The sequence below is a fragment of the Sparus aurata genome, chromosome 7, assembly GCF_900880675.1.
Source record: "Sparus aurata chromosome 7, fSpaAur1.1, whole genome shotgun sequence".
Classification (NCBI taxonomy): Eukaryota; Metazoa; Chordata; class Actinopteri; order Spariformes; family Sparidae; genus Sparus; species Sparus aurata.
Genome location: NC_044193.1, coordinates 6,397,737 through 6,418,404, shown reverse-complemented (window position 1 = coordinate 6,418,404; position 20,668 = coordinate 6,397,737). Strand labels below are relative to the sequence as shown.

The window sequence follows — 20,668 nt, the reverse complement described above, 5'->3', positions numbered from 1 at the left end:
CACTAAAAAACAGCCTCCAGGCACTTTTTGACTCTGTCTTCTGTCCTGTATATATACGGGGGAGTATAAATTTCAGTTTGCTCAAACGGTCGGCCCGAAAAGTCGATACGTTTTTCCTGCGTTGGAGGTTACATCCCAAAATGTTTTCACAGAAAGAGAAAAGTGCTTCAATGGGTTTTTTTTTGTTGTTGTTGTTTGGGAGCTGAACTAAACATATAAACAGTCCACACAGAGAAGTATAGGAAACATTTTCAATCAATGATTTATTCATGGCTTTGCTGCAAATGTAATAAAAATGATACACTTTGGTTTATACGGCGTCGCAGTGCTTCACGGGACATTTGAACACGAAGAGAATAGAAAGAACAAAAAGCCATTTAAACACAAAGTGCGCTCAGTTTTGACCAATAATATACTTCACGCCGCCACCAGATACAATGCAGGGAGGTTCTGAGCTGCTTCTGCACAATCAATATCCATTAATCAAGCTTTGATGGATCGAGTCAACACAGCCACGGAGCGGAGAAATGAGCTGCTAAACCCTCGCAGGTAAACCGCCTTGCTGAGCAAGTGCCGGGGCTCTTTGTGGCCGATAACGCTCCCTCGCGATGAAGCGCTCAGCGCCGGCCATTTTTCTTGTTATCAGCTGAGCTGTAATGCATCATGAGGCGGATGCCTTCTGAGCACGTGGGTCCCAAATGTCAGCCGTTGGTTGATTCAACGGTCAAGTGATGGATGCATCATTTCCTCGTGGTGTGTTGTTGTCTGCCGTCATTCATTGGCCCCCGAGGCCGGAGGTCAGGTCAAGCCAAGGTCCCGCAACCCCCCCCCCCCCCCCCAAAGAAAAAATGATGTGCTGGCAGTTTTTCACTGCACGAGGAGGTTTATAGAATAAGATTCCACGTGTCCTTGTGAACTAAACTTTGTGTTGATGTGAGAAATGTACTATGATGTCCGATTAGGAAAAGACACATTAGGCCTATTTTTTCTTTTAGCTTTGTTCAGACTAGTTGTAAGCGTTAGCATTTATAGTTTTTTACGGGGCATTTTGTGTTTTACTATTTCTTGGCCTGATACAGTTGCAGGAACAGAAGAAAGTTTCTGGTCCCGGCCGGGAATTAGTCCTGTACACAACCTCCTGTGAAAAATGTTCATGCTATGCAATGCTATGCTAAGCTAACGCTCTCCTGGCTGTAGCGTCATACTGAACACTAGCCTACATTAGCATTCAGAATGGAAACGGAGAGATCCTGTACAAAGATATGAAAACCCACCTAACAACACCTGCAAAGCAACATAATTAAAGGAAATGTTCACCCAAAAAAAAATAAAAATTCGGTCATTATCTATTCCCCCCCATATCTCTGTCAGCCCATCAGTCCACAACATATTTCTGGAACTTCGTCGATGTTTAAATCTTATAAAAACTAAAAAATTAATATGAAATGACTCCATTAGGCTTAATGTCCGGCCTCAGAGTCTTCAGAAGTCCGGACTATTATTTACACCCTTTTTCTAAAGCTGAAATCTTCACTGTAGCTGCCAAGCTAAATGCATTAGCGTACATCCCATCTGAAGTGGGTGCAGGTGCTCCGCTGCGTTTAAACGGTGCCAATAATGTCTTTTCAAATCAATTTGGGATCTGCGGGCTTCCGGAGACTTGGATCACGCAGGACGAGCTGCGTGGAGACGTTTAAATGTTCTTTTGGGTCGTTCAATTTTACATAAAAAATAAAGCAGTTGTTTATGAGATGATACTCCGTTTTGCAGTGAAGCTAAAGAAATGTTTTGTGGACTAAACTTCAGTCGACCTCGCATCAACACGAGGGCGAAGAGATAATGAATGATCATGTTTCTGGGGAGGTGTGTTGCGGTATTGGCAGGAAAATGCCTAAAAGTTGTTTATCCGATAATGAACAATTGCCTGTAAAGGTAATAACAAAACTGAAATCTACTTTTCTTTGTTTTTACAACCTCTAAAGTCCCCAATGAAATGAAATGGGAAGAACACTGAAGGTGAACAGGGGGGCTTAGTTAAGAAAAACAAAAGAGAACCTGCAGGCGCCAGGCTAAGAAAGCAACACTCTTGCACAAATAAGCACGGCCCTGATGCGGGTAGCTTAGTAAAACGATGGCTTTGAGGGTTATTAGACACAACTTCCCTCGATAGAAAGAACCGTTCAAATGACGGATCGCACAGCCTCGCTCTTCCTTCAAAAAATGCTTCAGCGACCAACAGCAGCAACAATAAACATATTTGTATTATCTAATGTACGCAGATTTATTGCCTCGCTCTGTCTCCTCTCAAACTCAATCACACATCCATTGCCCTTACAGCCTCTGGTAAACAATCAAACATTTTTTTTTCTTTTTTTAATAGGCTTTTAAGAATGCCACAACATATTTCCATTTCAATTAGGGTCGCTCCCACATATTTTTTCCCTGAACTTAATCAGAGACATTAAGAAGCTATGGCGTCTCCCCTCCCCGCCGGCTGTTAGGCGTATTTATCCGTCGTGATTAACAGCGCAATATTTCAGGGCAATGGAGCATTTGGAGTGGAGGGGGAAAGCTTTCATCGTGCCGTACGGGCGCTTATAACTTCTGCCTGTAATGGATGTAAGCGCATCCATCTAAAAATCCCCGGTGATGAAAATTACTGCGACTGAAAATGAGCTTAAGCTATATTTTTTTTATTTATTTATTTTTTTTTACAGGGACCGGATTGCAGCCTGTTAGTCTTTATTGTGATGCCCCTGGAAATTAATAACATCCACATGGTGTCATTGGGGGAAGAAGGGGCCAAAGCGATAAAAAAGGTTCTCAACCCTCGTGATGTCGTAAATCGCCAGCCTTTGTTACCCGATTGCGTCGCGCGCGAGTCCAGCTGGTGTCATGGGTTCTTGTGTTATGGAGTTTCTAACTATGGCTGCTTTATGATATTCTTTTCCTGCACATCTCGTATAAAACAAATCATGGGACTTCATATTGGATATAATATTTATAGCCCTCTGTGCGGTAAAAATTCATTAGAGAGACGAGGGGCTGTGCGGGGATGATGGATCGGGCAGGATGCAGACGTTACCACGTGTCAGCAGGCTGAGGAATGTTACCTCCTCTGACTCGGGGCTCGACCGGAGCGATGATGAGGTGACTCAAGGTCAGAGGCTGATATCACCCAAACTACGCAGAGGGGTCTCTGTCCGTCTCCATCGCCGCTCTGGATAATATTAAGTAAAAAACAAACAATAGCGCCTGAGGGAAGGATGGAGCTGGATTGGTTGGATGCAGCCTGTGTCTCGGCCCAGCGTCTCTAAAGGAATTACATCCATATTGGAGGATTCTGCATCTCACAATTTATGTCTAATGCTCATGTTCAGCGTCAGTACAGGAGTCAGCGTGTCCTTTGTGTAAGCGAGGTGGGTTTGTACGACGGTGCAGGACGCTCAGTTCACATGTGGAGAGCTCACGTGGTATCGATTTTGAATTCAAGTGATATCAACTTCAGGTGTTGTTGCTGAACGGGAAGCTTTGCAGCTTTGTATCAGTACAACGCTGGCAGTTTATGCAAAAGAACAACTGTTTTCCAGCTCGCCTGCACTCAGCACGTCTTGCGGAAATCGTCCCGATGACCCAGAATGTGTCATCCGGTGTATTTCAGGGCTGCTGTGTCGACTCCAGATTGTTGTTTTCAGTGCAGGCGTCCACAGACACAAAGAGTTCAGTCAGATCAAGAGACAGAAAGCCGCCCCCGTTTCTCAGATGGAGCGAGGGGCGTCTCGTCAGCGATCAAACAGTCTAAACGAGGCGGTGCTGATTCTGTAAACTGAGATTCTGTTGCTGCGCCGACCAAAACGTATTTCAGTGAATTGTGAAAACAGAGACTGGAAAGCTTCGATCAGACTGAGCTGAGCTGAACCAGGATCCTGATCACCATCAGTCTCTTGTCAAACACATACTTTGGTGGACAGATTGGCTTTATGTTTGTCACCAGCTGATCAGGGAGGAAGGTTTATCTGTCCCGTGCGGCGCAGTGCATTCTGGTTGTTGTAGGCTTTACACTCTTTGAGCGCGAGGGAATGCTCCAGTTCCTTTTCCCTGTTTTTTCTCTCGCACCAATTTCAAAACTATTCCCGTCTGTATGTGGTTATGGATGGCAGCTGACCTGTTCACCCACTTACGTATGAAGGACGTGTTAAGAATGTTACACCTACAGTATGTTATAATGTCAGAAAAGCCATTCTATGACGGATAAGGTGCTCATCATTGTTCAAGTGTTGCCTATGAAATTGCTTTTTTAATATAGGCCTTCTTCTTATACAGGCCTACCTACTTACTAGACTGAGCCTCCATCATGTCTGACTTATACCGACTCTTTGTATTCTTGTGATCTTACCTGCTCCGGTTTGGAGGCCGGCTGTCAGAAGCTGTGTCCCAATTCAGGGTCTGCATCCTTCGAAGGACCCGGTCTTTGCAGTCTTCAAGGTGAGTCCTTCGGAGAGACCTTGTTAACCACGTCAGCCGTTGTTAAAAGGGACGGTCTAGCCTTTGGAGCATTTCCTGGTAACGTCACCAGATGTTTTACCCTTATGTCACGATTTCTGCCACCCGGGCCCGCGAAAATGACGAACTACGCCACGCAATGTCGCCATTTTCTCTCTTTCTTTCGTTTTTTTTGGGCGTGCAAAGAATCTTGGGATATGTGAGGCCACGAAGGATCGTAGCGGTGCGTCTTCCAAAAAGAGGGAAAAAAAGGCCGCATTTGGAGGAGCCTTCGGATCGGGACAGCCTTTGCGTGCCGTTGTGACGTAATTTGTCTTCAAATGCACCTCCGAAGGATGCAGACCCTGAATTGAGACACAGCAACTGTCTCCTCTGCTCCCAATCAGCACCATTTAAGGTTGGTTGTGTTTGAATTCATTTAGAATTTCTTTAGGTTTGATTTAATAAAATATTCCTTCAAATCTTTTGCCTTTGTGCAGTCTCTCCCTTTCTGCTGCGACCTTCTGAGCCGGGTCGTGACAACATCAGCCAGTGACAACAGTGAAGCTCAAAGACAAAGAGGAATAAAATATAACAATCACTGTAAAGATGGTAATTGTTTGTTGAGACGATGCATTTACTGACAATCAGAAAAATGTAGACGATCTCCAGACGTATTCTTTAAAACAACGCTCTTTGGCGAAGATGTCTGGGCACCACTCACATAGCAGATAACTTTTTTTTTTTTTTCCTTCAATGTGTGTAAACAAGACTAATGTGCAGCGTCTCTGCAGACACGACGTGGTGTTCGTGCACGGGAGTCTTTCACCTCGGCGCCGCTTGAAGCGCTGATGGAAAAATCTGAATGTTTCCTTCCGTCTGAATTAATCATAATTCTAAATATAGTCACCAGAATACATAATTACATAAATTACGGATGCACAGGAATAATTAAGCAGAATTTAAAATGGTTGAATTGGACGTGTTAGCTTTAGCGGGGAAACGTGCTGCTTCTGACACGTTTCTAGTGGAGCTTTAAATGATTTTCAGTGCTAATATTTTTTTATTTCATTCTCAACGGAGGCTGCAGCAGCCGAGGGTTCGAGTCCCTCCTTCGCTCTCATCCTGTTTCCTGTCATCTTTCCAAGCTGTCTTATGAAGAAAAGCAGAGAATATCCTTCAAAATAACAATTTAACATTAACAGGACTCCGGGTGCAACTCATTTTTATGTTTAAAAGTAATACTGCATGCAGCTAAATGAAAAAAAGGTTAGGTGCCCTACGCGAGATGTTTTCAATTCTGCATCTCTTTGCACATTTTTTAAGGCGAAAAAAAATCACATGTATCCATCAGTAGGTCGTGGAAATTATTGATTTTTACGTGTGAAAGATAAGACACAGCTTTGAGGGTTTAAATTCAGCCCCACTATGCTAAATCAATGTCTATTTGTTTGCCTCCAGATAGTCACGAGTGCTAATGAGTAATGGATTGGTTATTTGCGGCGCACCTCCATTAGTAATGTAAATCGCAGCAGATATGCAGAAGTGTGAACGCCTCCTCCGGGTTTTCCTGGATTGCTTATTTCCCCTCGTACACGCCTGCGGGGCTCTGCAGCCGACTTCAACATTTGCTCTTTGCAAACAGCCCCCACGAGTAAAGGCAGCCTGGCGCGCTGCAGGCTGTGCAACAGAGATAGGGCCTCCTGGTCAACAAGCAGGTTAATTGTGTGATAGGACCAGATGCTAATACTGGCCCGAACTCCACAATCATGGCGCCCGCAGGAGCCTTCTCCCCCCCCGTGGCTTCCGATTGGCTCGCGGAACAGAGCCGACCGAGTGACATTTGACACGACAGGAAAAAAATGTGCTCGGGCCAGAAGATATTGAATTTCCTAATGAGCTTAATGTTCAAACTTTCCCGGATGGATGACAACAGTTTTTTTTTGTTTTTTGTTTTTTTGAAGCGTTTGGAGGATTTGAAGACGTGGAGGAGTAGAGAGACTGCACTTTGATTAACTTCGCACTTGTGGAGGAGATAACGGCTTTCTGAGAGTCTCTCCTGGGTGGATTATTGAGTGTGAGCGCTGCCACATTGTATGAACCCTCTGAAGTCCATTAGCAAACTCGACTCATCACGCAGTGAGAGAGTGGGAACGGAGGAAGCAGAGAATGGGCTTTTTGACGTGGCGAAAAATTGATTTTAAACAAGTTGATTTCTGAAGACAAAAAAAAATGTCAATGTGAAATCAGACAGAAGGGCGCTGACAAACGTTTGCTGGTGAAAACTGTCATATGACTGAATTAAAATACAATGTAGACTAATATTTAGAATAATTCCAGCTCTGTGAGTCACGTTGGTGGATCAACATAAGCTGTGTTTGTGCCATAAATTGCAAAAATAATGAGGGGAAAATGTTAAATATCCTCAACACTTTTAATATTTACTGTATTTTCGTTTCTGGTCAAACTCATTTTCAATGGGAGTGCAACGGGCACTTTTACGATAGCATCAAATTCTCTTTTTTTAAAACACTAAGACGGCTCGACACAACATGAAACTTTGCTCGTAGTATCACCAGGGTCTCTACACATGAACACGAGCATTGAGAACATTGTTTGTGTACACAGAGTTTACTAAAAAGAAGGTTTTTGAACAACTCACGTTAGCAGTAGCTTGTTCTGCTTGCCGCCGTCCTGCCAGTGGAGAAGTGTCGATCTCAGAATGTGACGTAACCTGGAGGACAGTTAAGGTGGAACGCTCCTAAAGCTTAGTTCCATATAAATGCACAGATAATTCATTGTTTTGTCGTTAGCCAAAAGCTAGATTGTCCTTGAAGTTGAAAAAGGAGCCTCATATAAGAAACAATACTAAAATAAAAAGCTGGAAAATTCATGTAGAGATCTTGCGTGGATAGTTGATGCCGGAAGACAGTAGCGTTCCACCTTAACTGTCCTCCAGGTTACGTCGCATTTAGAGATTGACACTTATTGGCTGGCAGGACGGCGGCGAGCAGAACAAGCTACAGCTAACGTGAGTTGTTCAAAAACGTTCATTTTAGTAAACTCTGTGTACACAAACAATGTTCTCAATGCTCGTGTTCATGTGTAGAGACCCTGGTGATACTACGAGCAAAGTTTCATGTTGTGTCGAGCCTTCTTAGTGTTTTAAAAATAGAGATTTTGATGCTATCGTAAAAGTGCCCGTAGCACTCCCATTGAAAATTAGTAGAAAAACGAAAATACGGTAAATGGTAAAAGTGCCTCTTTCGTCGTAATGATGCTTTTACACGAAAGTTTGACACAGGTACATTCACAAAAAAAGCCTAGGTTGCATTTTGGCGAGAGTTTCGCTAGCAGCTGGTTAGCTTAGCTAACCTTGGTTTAGCATAAAGACTGGGATCAAAGCTAAGTTATTAACGTGCTTTATCTCATTTTGTTTTGAAGATAAAATGTGATAATAACTGATTTTTTTTAGCTGTTTTCTCTTGATTCAGTCTTCTTGCTAAGCTAAGCTGCGAGCTGCTAGTACACAGTATAAGAGTGGTATTTATCTTCTCATCTCGTCTCCAACAGAGAAGAAAAAAGTATTTTCCCCCAAAAACATTAATTTCCTCATCTATAGCAAACAATGCTCCTCATAACACCTTTAAAATTTAAAGTGGCTTTGATCATTAATACCTTTTTCTAGCCGTAAACAAATCTTCTTACACAGCTGCTCTACCTGAGGTGTACTCATCGTCATTTCAAATCATGTCATGAAGCAAAGTTGAATATATATTTATCATATTTGCATTTCAGCTGCAAAGTATTAGCTCATCCCGCCTTCATCCTCCCGCTGTCACTGAGCTTTTGAGCACTTCCACGATGACACATTTCCTGGACACGACAGCTCCGACGTATATTTTGGCAAAAACTGAGACGGGGGAAAAAAGAAAAAGAAAAAAACAGCGCTCTGCTCCATCAGACGGCTCTAAGAGATCTGGACATATATCCACCTGACAGTATCTGTTGGCCTCACAGGTTGGATCTGTCAACCAGCCGGAGTGATTCCTCTGACAAACAACAGTAGATGGTTTCAGGGGATATCGTGGAGGAGATTCATCCCCCAAAATCTTCTCTCTGTGCCGCTGCGTTGATATAGAACCCACTATTACGTTTTTTTTTTTTTTCCACTCAAGGCTGCGAATTCACATAATGGAAAAAAGTTGTTTCTTTAAAGGGCTCGTGTCTCTTTCATCGTTACAGCCAACACGACTGGGTGCTCCGAGTGGAAGTTTACTCTGTAATAAAAAAGCAATTCTCAGTTAAGCTGGAAGGAACATCTTTATCCACGCCCGCTACCCCGAGTGTTTACTCACCATCGCGCTCATTAAAACTTGTTTACATCCTCCCCGTCCGCACACAGACGCACCACAAATTAAAGCAATCAATAATGACTAATGCGTTCCTATAAAGATATTAAGTAAGGATGATTACAAAGAAGTGCTTCTGTGAGCCTAATTTAGAGAAATCTCGCCCCTTAAATGAAACATCTTTCCCTCGTCATGGTGCAGTCGGTGGTAAGTGTGATGTTTCCATCCGCAGCCTCAAATTCATCTTCACACCTCCGGCTGATCTGCTGGGCCTAAACTCCTCTTCGCATGTGGTGGGGCTTTAGGATTTGAGGATCTGGAGGATTAAAGGATTTTCTGATTGCTCTGAAAAAGACACCATGGGATACAGAAATCCAAAAATGGCTGAGGTACCCACATCAAGATTAGGAGGGTATTATTTCCCCCCTTCGGGAAAGAAGACAGGAGAGCCGCCGCTGACAGCTTTTGAAACAAGTGTGTTGGGGAAACATTTACAATTTAAGAGGACTGTAGAAGAACCACAAAGGCCGTTCTGCGCAAAAATCACTCATTGCACTTTTCCAATTTCAGGAAATGTCACTGGCTGTTGTCTAAAGTGTACTTTCACTCAACTCGTTTAATTTTCTCTGGAAATTTGTTGCCGTTAATAACAAGCCAACCGCACATGATCCTCTTACACTTAATATCTCGGCTGAAATTACTTCTAAGCTTGCTGCCACCGACGCCAGAATAAAAAAAAAAAAGAAGGAAAGTAGATATAGATGGCATCTGTGGCGGCTGGGAGGGAATAGATCATTTGTCAGAAATGTTTGAACCTGTCAGAAGGAATATAAATCTGAAGAGACAACTCAGAGAGTTAAAAGTCAACTTTCTTTCTTGTCATACGTCTATTTTTCGCCTATTTTTTGCACTTGTTGTGTTTTTCCTGCGGAAATATCAGATGTCACATGTGACAGGCAGCGAGCGTGAGTAATTGTGGGCCACGGGGGACAGACGGCACCGGCAGCCGCCACCATCCTCAGACGCTGGCCTTAAGGTGAGCGAGGCCAGCGGTGCACAAGGAAGCCGTCGCCTTACCGCCATCGATCGGGGACTGTATCGATTAATGGGGCGCTAAATGTGTCACCTAAAAAAGGCAAGAAAGCATTTCCTTGATTATTATAACTACAGGAGGGAAAGCAGCGAGACTTTAAGACAGTAACTTGACTATATTTTCATCTAGAATGATGTTGTCACAACTCTTTGACTGACATGAGGTCGGACACCAAATGTACCTGTTGGGCAACAGACTAAACAGACTAAAGAAAATCAGTTAGTCCAAAATCCAACCTTGGCTTTTTCTGTGAATGTTCCAGAGTCAAACCTTCGTGTAAAAGCACAATAACGACAAAAGAGGCACTTTTAAGATTTACTGTATTTTCGTTTTCGGGTCAAACTCATTTTCAATGGGAGTGCTACGGGAAAATTAGCAATAGCATCAAAATCTCTATTTTTAAAACACTAAGAAGGCTCGACACAACATGAAACTTTGCTCGTAGTATCACCAGGGTCTCTACACATGAACACGAGCACTGAGAACATTGTTTGTGTACACAGAGTTTACTAAAAAGAGAGTTTTTGAACAACTCACGTTAGCGGTAGCTTGTTCCGCTCACCACCGTCCTGCCAGTGGAGAAGTGTCGATCTCAGAATGTGACGTAACCTGGAGGAGAATTAAGGCCTTTGGTTGTGATTATCTTTTATACGAAGGTTTGACTTGGGTACATTCACAAAAAAACCTAAGTTGCATTTTGGCGAGAGTTTTGCTTCAAAACAAGCACAGTAGAAACGGCAGAAAGCTCAGACTATCGTGTTTTACTACTAACCACCTGTTTCCTCGGGAGCCTATGGGGGCTGCCATGACAGATAACTACTTCTGTTGGCGGTTTTCTGCTTCCGGTTGCCTTGCAACTGCATGATGGCTACTGCTGCCTTCAGAAATATAAACTGGCTGTGTTTCTTAAACGGTACTTTCCCTATTGTGTTACTGTACAGGTAGTTGTATGCTTCTGTGCTTTTGTAACTGCGAAATTCTCCGCCGTCAACACCTTCAGAAAATATAAGATAAGCATTAGCCCGACGTTAGCTACTCGCTAACGTCGGGCTAATGCCGGGCTAAAGCTTCATGTCATCTGCCCACTCCGTGAGAACTGTCCTCATGACTTATTACAACATCTGAACTGTGTATCCACCTCCGATTTTTATCCATTCTGTCGCTTTCTTTGTCTTAAAAGCCGGTTTTTAGAGCGAGCATGACAGCTACGTTAGCGTAAACACCGAGGTCAGCCAGTTCAACCGGAAGAGCATAACCGAATACCGCTATGAACCATGGGCAAACTCACGAAGTCAGGAATAAGGTGGATAGTAACAGTAATAAACAAGTTTGGCCATTTCACAAATCTCCAAAATGCAAATCAACCGCCACTTTTCTACCAAATGGAGGGTAAGTGGACTTTCCAGTCTGCTGACCGCTCAAAGCGCTTCACTACACTTGTCACATTCGTACTCTGATGGCCGAGGCTGCTATGCAAGGTGCCGACTGCTCATCAGGAGCGATTTGAGGTCTCAGTATCTTACTGACGGGTACTTCAACGTGCTGGGGGAGTCGAACGCGTGGCCTTCCGAGCACCAGACAACGAGCCCTTACCCCCTATACGCCGCCCACCGGGATGTGAGTGTCGTTTTAAGCTGCGTCACGATGATTTATTTTCCTGATATGTGTCTCCTTCTGAAACAACAAAAGGAATGAAAGGCTGGAAAAAGAAATTAATCTTGGCGCAGAAACCAAAAGACAAACGCAGACCTGCATCCCCTTCAACGAAATGAAAACTTACATAATCATCCCCTCTAATAACTGCATACACGTCCCTTTATGTGACAATAAAACCCCTGCCTCCACCTGGTGATCCAAAGCCTGCAGCGCGTCCTCATCACTGCAGCTCGCGATAATTAACTCGCAGCCTTTTGACGTCCACATCACCTGTGCGTGTTACCCTCAGCGGAAGCTGACTATTTCTGCCAAAGATGTGTCAATTCCTAACAGCAAACAGACAGGAGGCATATTCCCTCTAATGACCCGGTTACTTTCCAAATCAGAGAGGAGAGGGAGCGAGAAAAGCCCCCCGGGCCTCACTTTGCTCTCTGACTCCTCTTCGAACACACAAACCTTGATTAAAATTTTCGAGCACCTGCAGAAAATGCCTGATAGTGCGTTCCGTGCTCTGGCTGGAATCGGTGCCGGATAGGAAACTGAAGCGGAGGTCGTACTGAAACACGAGCAGTGGCAGCGGGGAGAGCAGCCGCCACCGCAGAGCTCGATGTGCTCCGGCGTGTGTGGAAAGGGTAAGCACGCCACAACGGTTTTTTTAAAAGCACCGGCGCTGTCACTGCAATCACGCAACTCACCTGCGCCCCCCCACCCACCCCGAAGGTCAATACGTGGACGTTTTTCATTCTCTATAAATGAAATACCATCTTTCACACTCCGCCGCCTCCCTTTCCTTGCCCTTTGCACCCGCCCTTAAAACCCCACCTGAAGGAGCTTTACAGAGGGAGTGATTCAGGCTTCTGAAGTATTGATTTTAGTTTGCAGCATGAAAGGATCCGAAAAGACCCTTTTGATTGACTGCGGGATAGTGATAGTCGACTCCTCCGCGGTGTGGGTGTAATCATTAGCAGCGTGCTAAACCCCGAGGTCGGTCGAGTCTCACGCTGTCAGGGGAGGTTTGGTCCGGAGGGAGTAATCTGTTCACACAGCTTTGCTCCATTACCCGTCTGTCTGGAGAGGGAGAACAATGACTTTTCTATCACTCCGTGTTTCTATTCACGTCCAGTTCTCTCCCCGCTCCGTCTATCACCGCATCATTATCTCCCTGCATGCCGTCCGTCTTGTCTTCCGAGCGCTAAAAGGTGCCGCAAGACGACGGAGAACTTAGCGGCTTTCACGGCTCCGACTCGTCTATTTTTGTAGTCATTATGTTGGAAACTACTCAGCGTACTGTCGACATCATGGTGCTATAGTTTTTTTTTTTCTCATTAGCCTTGCCACGCCGAAGTTAGGCCGGTGACAGGTTTATGATTAAGATCCAGCTGGTGTGATTATCATAGAAGCCATCGTAAGGGATAAACAATCGAGAGTTTCCGCCGCTTTTCAGACTTTAATCAGTTGTGGCACCCGTCGTACGAAGTGTTAATGGTAAAGAAAAGAATAAGTTGGCGCGCGGCGGGGTAATTTTAGAGATGTGATGTGAACAAAAGGTTAAGAGATGCAAGCGGAGGAGTTGAAGGCGACAGGTGTGACGACTCCTCCCGCTCTGTTAGTGGGTTTTACCTGTTCCTGTGTTGAGGCGAAGGACTTGAAGCTGAAGGAAAGGACGTCACGTCGCTGAGATTTGCTTTGTGACGAGACTGTGGTGCCAGGTGAATTGGAGTTAATGGAAGAAAAAGATTAGCCCCTTTTAGATCGAAAAGGCAGCACATTTGCAGCAAAAATAAAGGCTGCAATGTGCCGCCTTGTCTCTCTACAAGGGAAATGTAATATTCCTTCTTTTCCAAAAAGGCACCACTGGGGTAGACGTAAACATGTGACGTGACGTGGAGCACAAAGTTGGGCGTGAACAGTGAAGCAGGTCGAATTTGTCTTAAAAAATAAGAGCTTTACATTGCACCCCACTGGAGTTTGGAACTGGGCTTTTAATTTGAAAGTAGCAACAACAAGCGAACAACTAAGACAGCCACAGAGACCGAGGAGACGCTAGCATCTCCTGGATCTCAGCGGCTGTCCAGTTGCTCATCTTGACGTCAGCGGATGAAGTGATGGACTGACTGCTGTGATCAGCTGTTTCCTGGTTTTAAAACTACCCGGCTGTGGGTCGCACAACAGCGCACGTCATCGACACCTCCGCCCACCTCACGCAATTGCCGGCACATCGACGGCTCAGATTTACATTGTAATGGAGTTGGAAAAAAGTGTACCCTCCGAGGAGTCATATTGGTGGACCAAAACAGACCCCCAATTTATCGCCTTCTGTCTAAATCCGCGGACCTAGCCGCAAAAAGGACAGCCAAATTGGCGATTTGCTGCCCAGTAAAAAAAACGTCTACTGAAAGCCAACATATCTTGTATGACTGAAATGCCTCCAAGAAAATGAGGAACACACTTCAGAGAGCAGCAAATGAGTGACAGCGCTGATGATATCGCGATCAAACGGGGAAGGTCCGACTTGATTTCCGCTGATGAGACTGTAATTACACTGCGAACAGGAGCCTTTCCTGCACGAACTGGAGGAACAAACAACGTGTTGATTAAAAAGAATAAAAAATCAGTGGTGAAGCTGCCCTCTGAAGTGTGTTTCTCATTTCCTGGAAGCATTTCTTCACAGGAAGTGATCGTCCGTGTAGATATGTTGGGTTTTAGCGTGTTTCTCCATTGACTTCAATACAGCTGTCACCACAGTGGACATGGATTTGTGACTTTTACTGTTTAGAGACACTTTAGAAAGTTATGATGTAAATTGTTGTGGGGCTGATAACAAATCCCTGGTGGCTCTTCTGCTGGTGCGGTGCTGGTTCTGAATGAACGGTCCTGATCTTTTGGGGGACTTTTGTGTTCCCCTGCTCGGTTTCCAGACAGCGAGCTCTGCTTAGGGAGCCCGTTGGGGGCTAAAAGTTGCCTTCCCATCCCACTGATTTTGGGGGGTTGAACAAAATGAGACGTCCGCGCTTTTGGAGCGTCATTTTAAAGAATGTCAGTTACATGTGATGGTGTGACACAGCTGCGTTGTCTGAGGTTATGTTAAAGCCAACAGTGTTTATGACAACTTATATATTTTATTTGTATTTCAATTCACAGCGTGGCGTTATGTTGCACTGACAGGAAATTAAAGGTGCAATGGCATTAAGGAATGTGGGCGGAACAGCACTTTGCAAAAAAACAAGGAAGGGCAGAAAGTTTGACCGGTCATCTTCGATAAATACAACCGGCGAGCCTCCTCTCGACTCGCTCCTCTGTCCTTGAGACGCATTTTAAGGAATTGAGATAACAATTCAGAGAAAACATGCCGAGAAAGATTTCCATGTCACAGTCAGGAGGACAAACTAGTGAGGAGACGAGGAGGCGCAAAAGAATCCCAACGTCCGAACTCACAGATTTAAAGCTCTGTCCCGGTTAGTCCAGGGCTCTCTAACCACCCGGTGATTGGAAATGGTTGAATTGGTCTGATAGGAACGGGACAACACTATGTGACCTTTCACTTTACCTAGTAGGGTTTGGAGGTTCATAATAAAAACCAAAATCACTCATTAACACAAAAGGAAATCACAAATACTGAAGCTTTAGAAACCTTGTGGTCAGCCCGACTGATTATTTGACAAGTTGGGATTGAGACTCAACAATCATCTGTTTTATGAATTGGACCTTTAAGATGGACGTACAGAAACGAGAAGAGCCCTCAGTCACTTGCTGTGTCTCAATTCAGAGTCTGCATCCTTCGAAGGACCCGACGTTTGTGGTGTTTGAAAGCGAGTCCTTCGGAGAGACCACATCAGCCGTTGTTAAATGGGACGGTCTAGCCTTTGGAGCATTTCCTGGTTGCGTCACCAGATGTTTTACCCTTACGTCACAATTTCTGCCGCCCAGGCCCGCAAAAGTGACGATCTACGCCATGCGATGTCATTTCCTCTCTGTTTTTCTTCTTTTTTCGGGTGCGCAAAGAATCTTGGGATATGTGAGGCCACGAAGGAGAGTAGCGGTGCATCCTCCAAAAGAAGGCCGCGTTTGGAGGAGCCTTTGGATTGGGACAGCCTTCGCGTGGCGTTGTGACATAATTGGCCTTCAAATGCTCCTCCGAAGGATGCAGACCCTGAAATGAGACACAGCCCAGATGTCAATATTAACTTGCTGCTTACATACATTATGCGAACTGTAGTTCCAGAAGTTACATCATGATTTTCGGGGAAATATCAGCGAAAGTGACGAAATTTGTCAATATAAACGTTGTGGTGTTTCACTATCGATATATGTTTTGGACACGAGTAAGACTCCGCTGTCTCGATTTCGTCTGGCAGGGTCACACAGTGTCAGACTCTAAACTCGGCTTTAGTGGATGCTCCACGTTGAAGAATTCTGCTGCAGTGGAAAAAAAAAGAAAGAAAAAAGTAAAACAAGACACAGTTCCGTACTCAAATACACATTTCTGACCTGTCAACGCGTTTTGTAGCGATACACTGTCACCACGGGCGCTCGTATATCGGTGCAGAGCGCAGGGTCTGCTTCAATTTGCCGTGACGGCGGATGAAGACTCTGAGAGCGACAGTCGAGTCGAGGCGAAAAGCTTTGTGGGGAGCTGTGTGAAATTTCAGATGACATGGGAGAGAGACCAGGGCTGTGGACAGCTGAGAAAATCCTCCTCCTCAGGCATAAATCCTCCAGACTTGAAATCCTGTCCACCGCTGGGCTAAGCTATAAATTCAGCTTAGTGGACAGTCCATTTAGTTTGAATTTTGGACATGAAAGCTGTTAATTTGTGCAGGAAGTGGTCTTTTTACAGCCTTTTTGGTCAGCTGGGGGTAGTTCAGACATAAAAGATGTCGTTTGTCGCTCGTGAAACTGAGATGTTTTGAAATGTAATACAGTTTGACATCACAGACCAGCAGGGCAGTTTACTGTGATGCTGCTTTATACTTCTACTCGATTACGTCTCAGAGGGTGATACCAGACTTTATACACAGTCGTATTTATCAGATACCTGTGGAGATTATTACACCATACAGACAGACGAGATGCATCCGGCACCTCAGTCGTATAACCGTCTTATTCTCAAAACTAGACGGGCAAGAACATATTTTTCAAGAGCTCAGGAGGTGTTTTCTTTTTTCTGTGGCTGAAAATAAATCCGTCCTCTCCGACGGACGTCATGCGCCAACGGGTAATTCTCCCATTTGTGCATGTTTTATTTAAAATGATGATATATTTAACACTTTAATAGTTTTATTAATCAGCAATACTTTGGATTTAATTCTAATACATGACTGTTTTAACTAATTACAACTGTGGTGCATAACATCCTGCAGTGCACGGATGTATATTCAGACGCAGATGAAAAGATGTACGTGATAAGTATTATTAGAGGATTGTTTAGCTGAAAAGTATCGTAAAAGTTCTGGTTTAAAAGTTACTCTTGGATCACTTTTCACATCACCGATGCACGGTGTCTCCAACGTAACGCTGTCGAAATAACAAACAGGCCACTGAAAAAAAGTTATTGGCATGATTTCTACAAACACAGAAAAGCATTACTCTGTGATTTAATCATTTGTGCATGAAAGCGTTGATGAAATGTGATGGATTACAACAGATTAAGATACCCAGCGATTAAAGATAATATTCAAATATTGTCACCTACAAGAAACCAAACCGAAAAACTTGAAATAAACACGGATAATTAAATCACGTTATCGTGTTTCAAGTCTTTAGCTTCAGAATGACTCAGCTCCACATCTCGGGTATTTTCCATCTATGATACTGCAATTTCTAAGTTGAGTAAAGAAAAAGAAGTTCCTCCTCCACAGCTGCCAGAGACCACAACATCAATCCCTGTCTGATTTTTCATATAAATAATAAATCACACATATTCTCTCTCTCTCAAAAAAAAAAACACAACCCCACCTGCAGGTTTCAGCGCCTGTCGATGCTCATATTTTACTAATGTGGGCGAAGGTTGAGCCAGGTAAATATTAGAAAAGGAGCTTCTTCGTTGGGCCTCGCAGCTGCTTTCCTGCTGTCTCTGGAGCGTTCGAGGTGTTTGAGTTCAGGGCCACCGCGACGCCGCTCTGCAGGAGCTACTGTAGATAAACGTGTGGGAAAAACAGCTATCGGGCAAAATGTAAAGAATTTGAAAGCGCGGACAACATTCCAGTATCAGGTGAAATGTAATTACTTTAAATCAAGAATGGAGGGGACTGTGGCGAACGTCCCGAAGGCAACAACCAGAGATATACGGTCCTGTGTGTTTCCTGCGTCTGTGCCGATGGGTCCTCGTCAGCATTCTTGGTGCGTCTCCAGGTCTTTTCATTCTGCAGACGCGTATTCAAATGGCGGGAAATAAATGAGGTTGACTGTGCCCTGCTCCTTTTTATCTGTTCCATGTTAAGAGGGAAAGCTTCTGACACGTTGGTTTTATTCCCATGAGTAGAGAGAAAAATTCAAATTTATTACATTGTTTGCTTTTTTTTTTGTGTCTATCATCCGTCCGACTATAATTACTTTTACCTCCGCAGCGAGCCCTCTTGCCATAAATGATATGCGTACATGTGCACGAGAGCGCCGCATGCTCACATCCCGAATTCTGTTTACATTAATATGCTGCTCTCACCCTTTGGCTGAACTGAAGACTAATGGAGGTTACTTTAATATTTATGAGGCACATCTCCCGGCGCACTGTCCCACGTCTTATATAAAACCCACTGATATAGCACCAGACCGTATGAAAAATCACGTCCTAATGGCTTGTCTCTCTCTCCCTCTCTCTCCTCCCTCGACCCTTGTAATCACCATCTGTTTGTCCATATTGTGTGATCCTCCTGTTTCTGGTCCCCGCGGCTCGCCACCAGACGCTTCTTCTGGCCTCCTGCTCGGCGTGTTTGTGGTCTGTGGCCTGGCTCTGCTCGGCCTTCTAACGCTCGCCTCCTGGAAGCTGTGCTGTGAGCCTTGGCGCGCTAAGGCCCATTTCCACAGTCCATCCCTCGGCCCGGCCTGTGGCCCAGAGCACCGCCTGCTGCAGCCGCCGCTTCCTCCTCCTCCTCCTCTTCTTCCTCCCCAGCTCCCCAGTCCCCAGCAGCCAGCGGTCACCATGGCGACAGAGAAGGTGAAGGACCCCGTGGGCTCGATGGGCTTCCTGGAGGCGGCCGTGAAGATAAGCCATACTTCTCCCGACATCCCCACTGATGTGCAGCTGTCCATGAGGGAGCACTTCCTGCGCCGCACGCAACGCATGCAGAGGCAAACCACTGAGCCGACTTCCTCGACTCGGTTAGTCACATACATGTGCATGTGCAGCCGATGCCGCACAAGACTGTGCCGTGTGGTTATTGATGCGAAAACAAGCTCGAGGGCACATACGAGCATGCATGTGTGCACACATAAGCAGAGTTTAAGACACAGAGGGTCCTTCAATACAAGAAAAAAGTCAGAAAAATCAGCTACTCATTGTGTATTTTCAGAGAGTAGGCACCTAATAGCCTTATTATATCTCTAATGAAAGCAGGAATTTTCAATCTGAGCACTTTGGTATCTACAAAAGTTAATTATAGTAAATACTGTAGATCGTGTTGCTCGCTGCCTCAGAGGCAGCTCATTGCAGGTCATTATGGTAAGGCTAATTATATGTGATGGCTTCTTCATGAGAATTAATGGAACAGAGTGGAGAAAAAAGACACAGCCGTGCCAGTGTAAGCAGAGTTGCACATTTTCGGCATGTTAGTGTTGAATATCAGTCTGCTTATTATGCAGCTACCCTTTAAAAAAGCACACGTCTCTCCGTCCTTGGATTAAAGCAGCAGAGATTTGCATTAAGAGTCCTGACACAGCAAACCATCAGTCACTCCTGGGTCCTCGTTTGGTCCTCGCTGGGCTGTCACTGTGCTTTTTGTTGTTGTTGTTGTTGTTGTTTCATTCATTCAGTGCAATTTTTATGTTGACTTTACTTTTATTTTTCAGCTGCACCTTTTTATTGTATTTTCCCATTGCTCAGGTAAAGGGAAAAAAGCAAAGAAAAGCAAAAGTTAAAGGCAGAGATGTTGACTCAAGTCCCCATTCTGATGACTTGCAACTTGACTTGACAGAAAATGATTGACTTGGACTCATGACTTGATCTGAGACAAGATGAGTTGTGAATTAAAAGAGATTAACATAAAATTCAATTGAATCCAATTTTAGAATAGGTTGTCTTGACCTGCCGAAGAAAACATGACATGGGATTAACTTGAGACTTGGACTCGAAGACTTGTGTCTTACTCAAAGGGGAATTCCAATATGTTAAAACCTAAACCCTATATTCACATGTTTTGGTGTGTAAATCAGTGATATTTGCCAAAAAGTTTATGGATCCGCCCTCTAGATTGCCTCAGCTGGTAGCTGAGATACATCTGCACTTCTCTCCTTTGGGGCAACTGTGTAGCAGAAGTGGTTATTTTTGTCACTGACACGCTGAGGTTGTTATTCTCGTGTCTGGACAACTGAAAAGATTCCCTGCATAGATTAACCTTTATGTTAAATAATAAGACCCTATTTGTAACCAGATACACAGGTCTTGGGTCAAGCAGAAGTCTTGCTCTGGGGGAGTTGTTACAGTTCAATGATCAGTTCAATCACGACTTCTTGTTGGCAGTTCCTCGAGGTCAACACATTCTCACTCCTATCTCGTCAAATTTGGCCCTAGCACTTCAAACTATGACGCTCTACCTACCTATCTTACTTCAGATTTGTACATGAAGGGCTCTGTTAGCAATAATACACAATAAACATCGGTTGACAGACAAATTGTTAATATGACATAATATAACTTATGGAGTGTTATTAACGTTGTCTAATGGTTGCGGCTTGGTTATGTTTGGGCGCAAAGCCTACCTGTTTGGGGTAAAGAAAAGACTATTATTACCTTGGTTTCAAATAATGTACGTTTTGTGAGTGACGTAACAAATATGTGACATTATTTACATACGTTCACTTATTTAATACATAAATCAAACACAAATCACTCTTGACTCTTGGCCACAAATGAGACAGGAGCTCCAGTCGC

General features: G+C 44.3%; 1 protein-coding gene across 3 annotated transcripts in view; it reads left to right on the top strand.

Moving 5' to 3' along the window:
- syt6a (synaptotagmin VIa) overlaps nucleotides 1-20,668 on the top strand; it is a 67,519-nt gene that overhangs the window by 32,899 nt on the left and 13,952 nt on the right. For all 3 annotated transcript variants that reach the window (XM_030423799.1, XM_030423800.1, XM_030423801.1), the window contains one exon: nucleotides 18,483-18,900. In XM_030423799.1, the coding sequence (XP_030279659.1) occupies nucleotides 18,483-18,900 (418 nt within the window). The remainder of the gene's footprint in view (nucleotides 1-18,482; nucleotides 18,901-20,668) is intronic.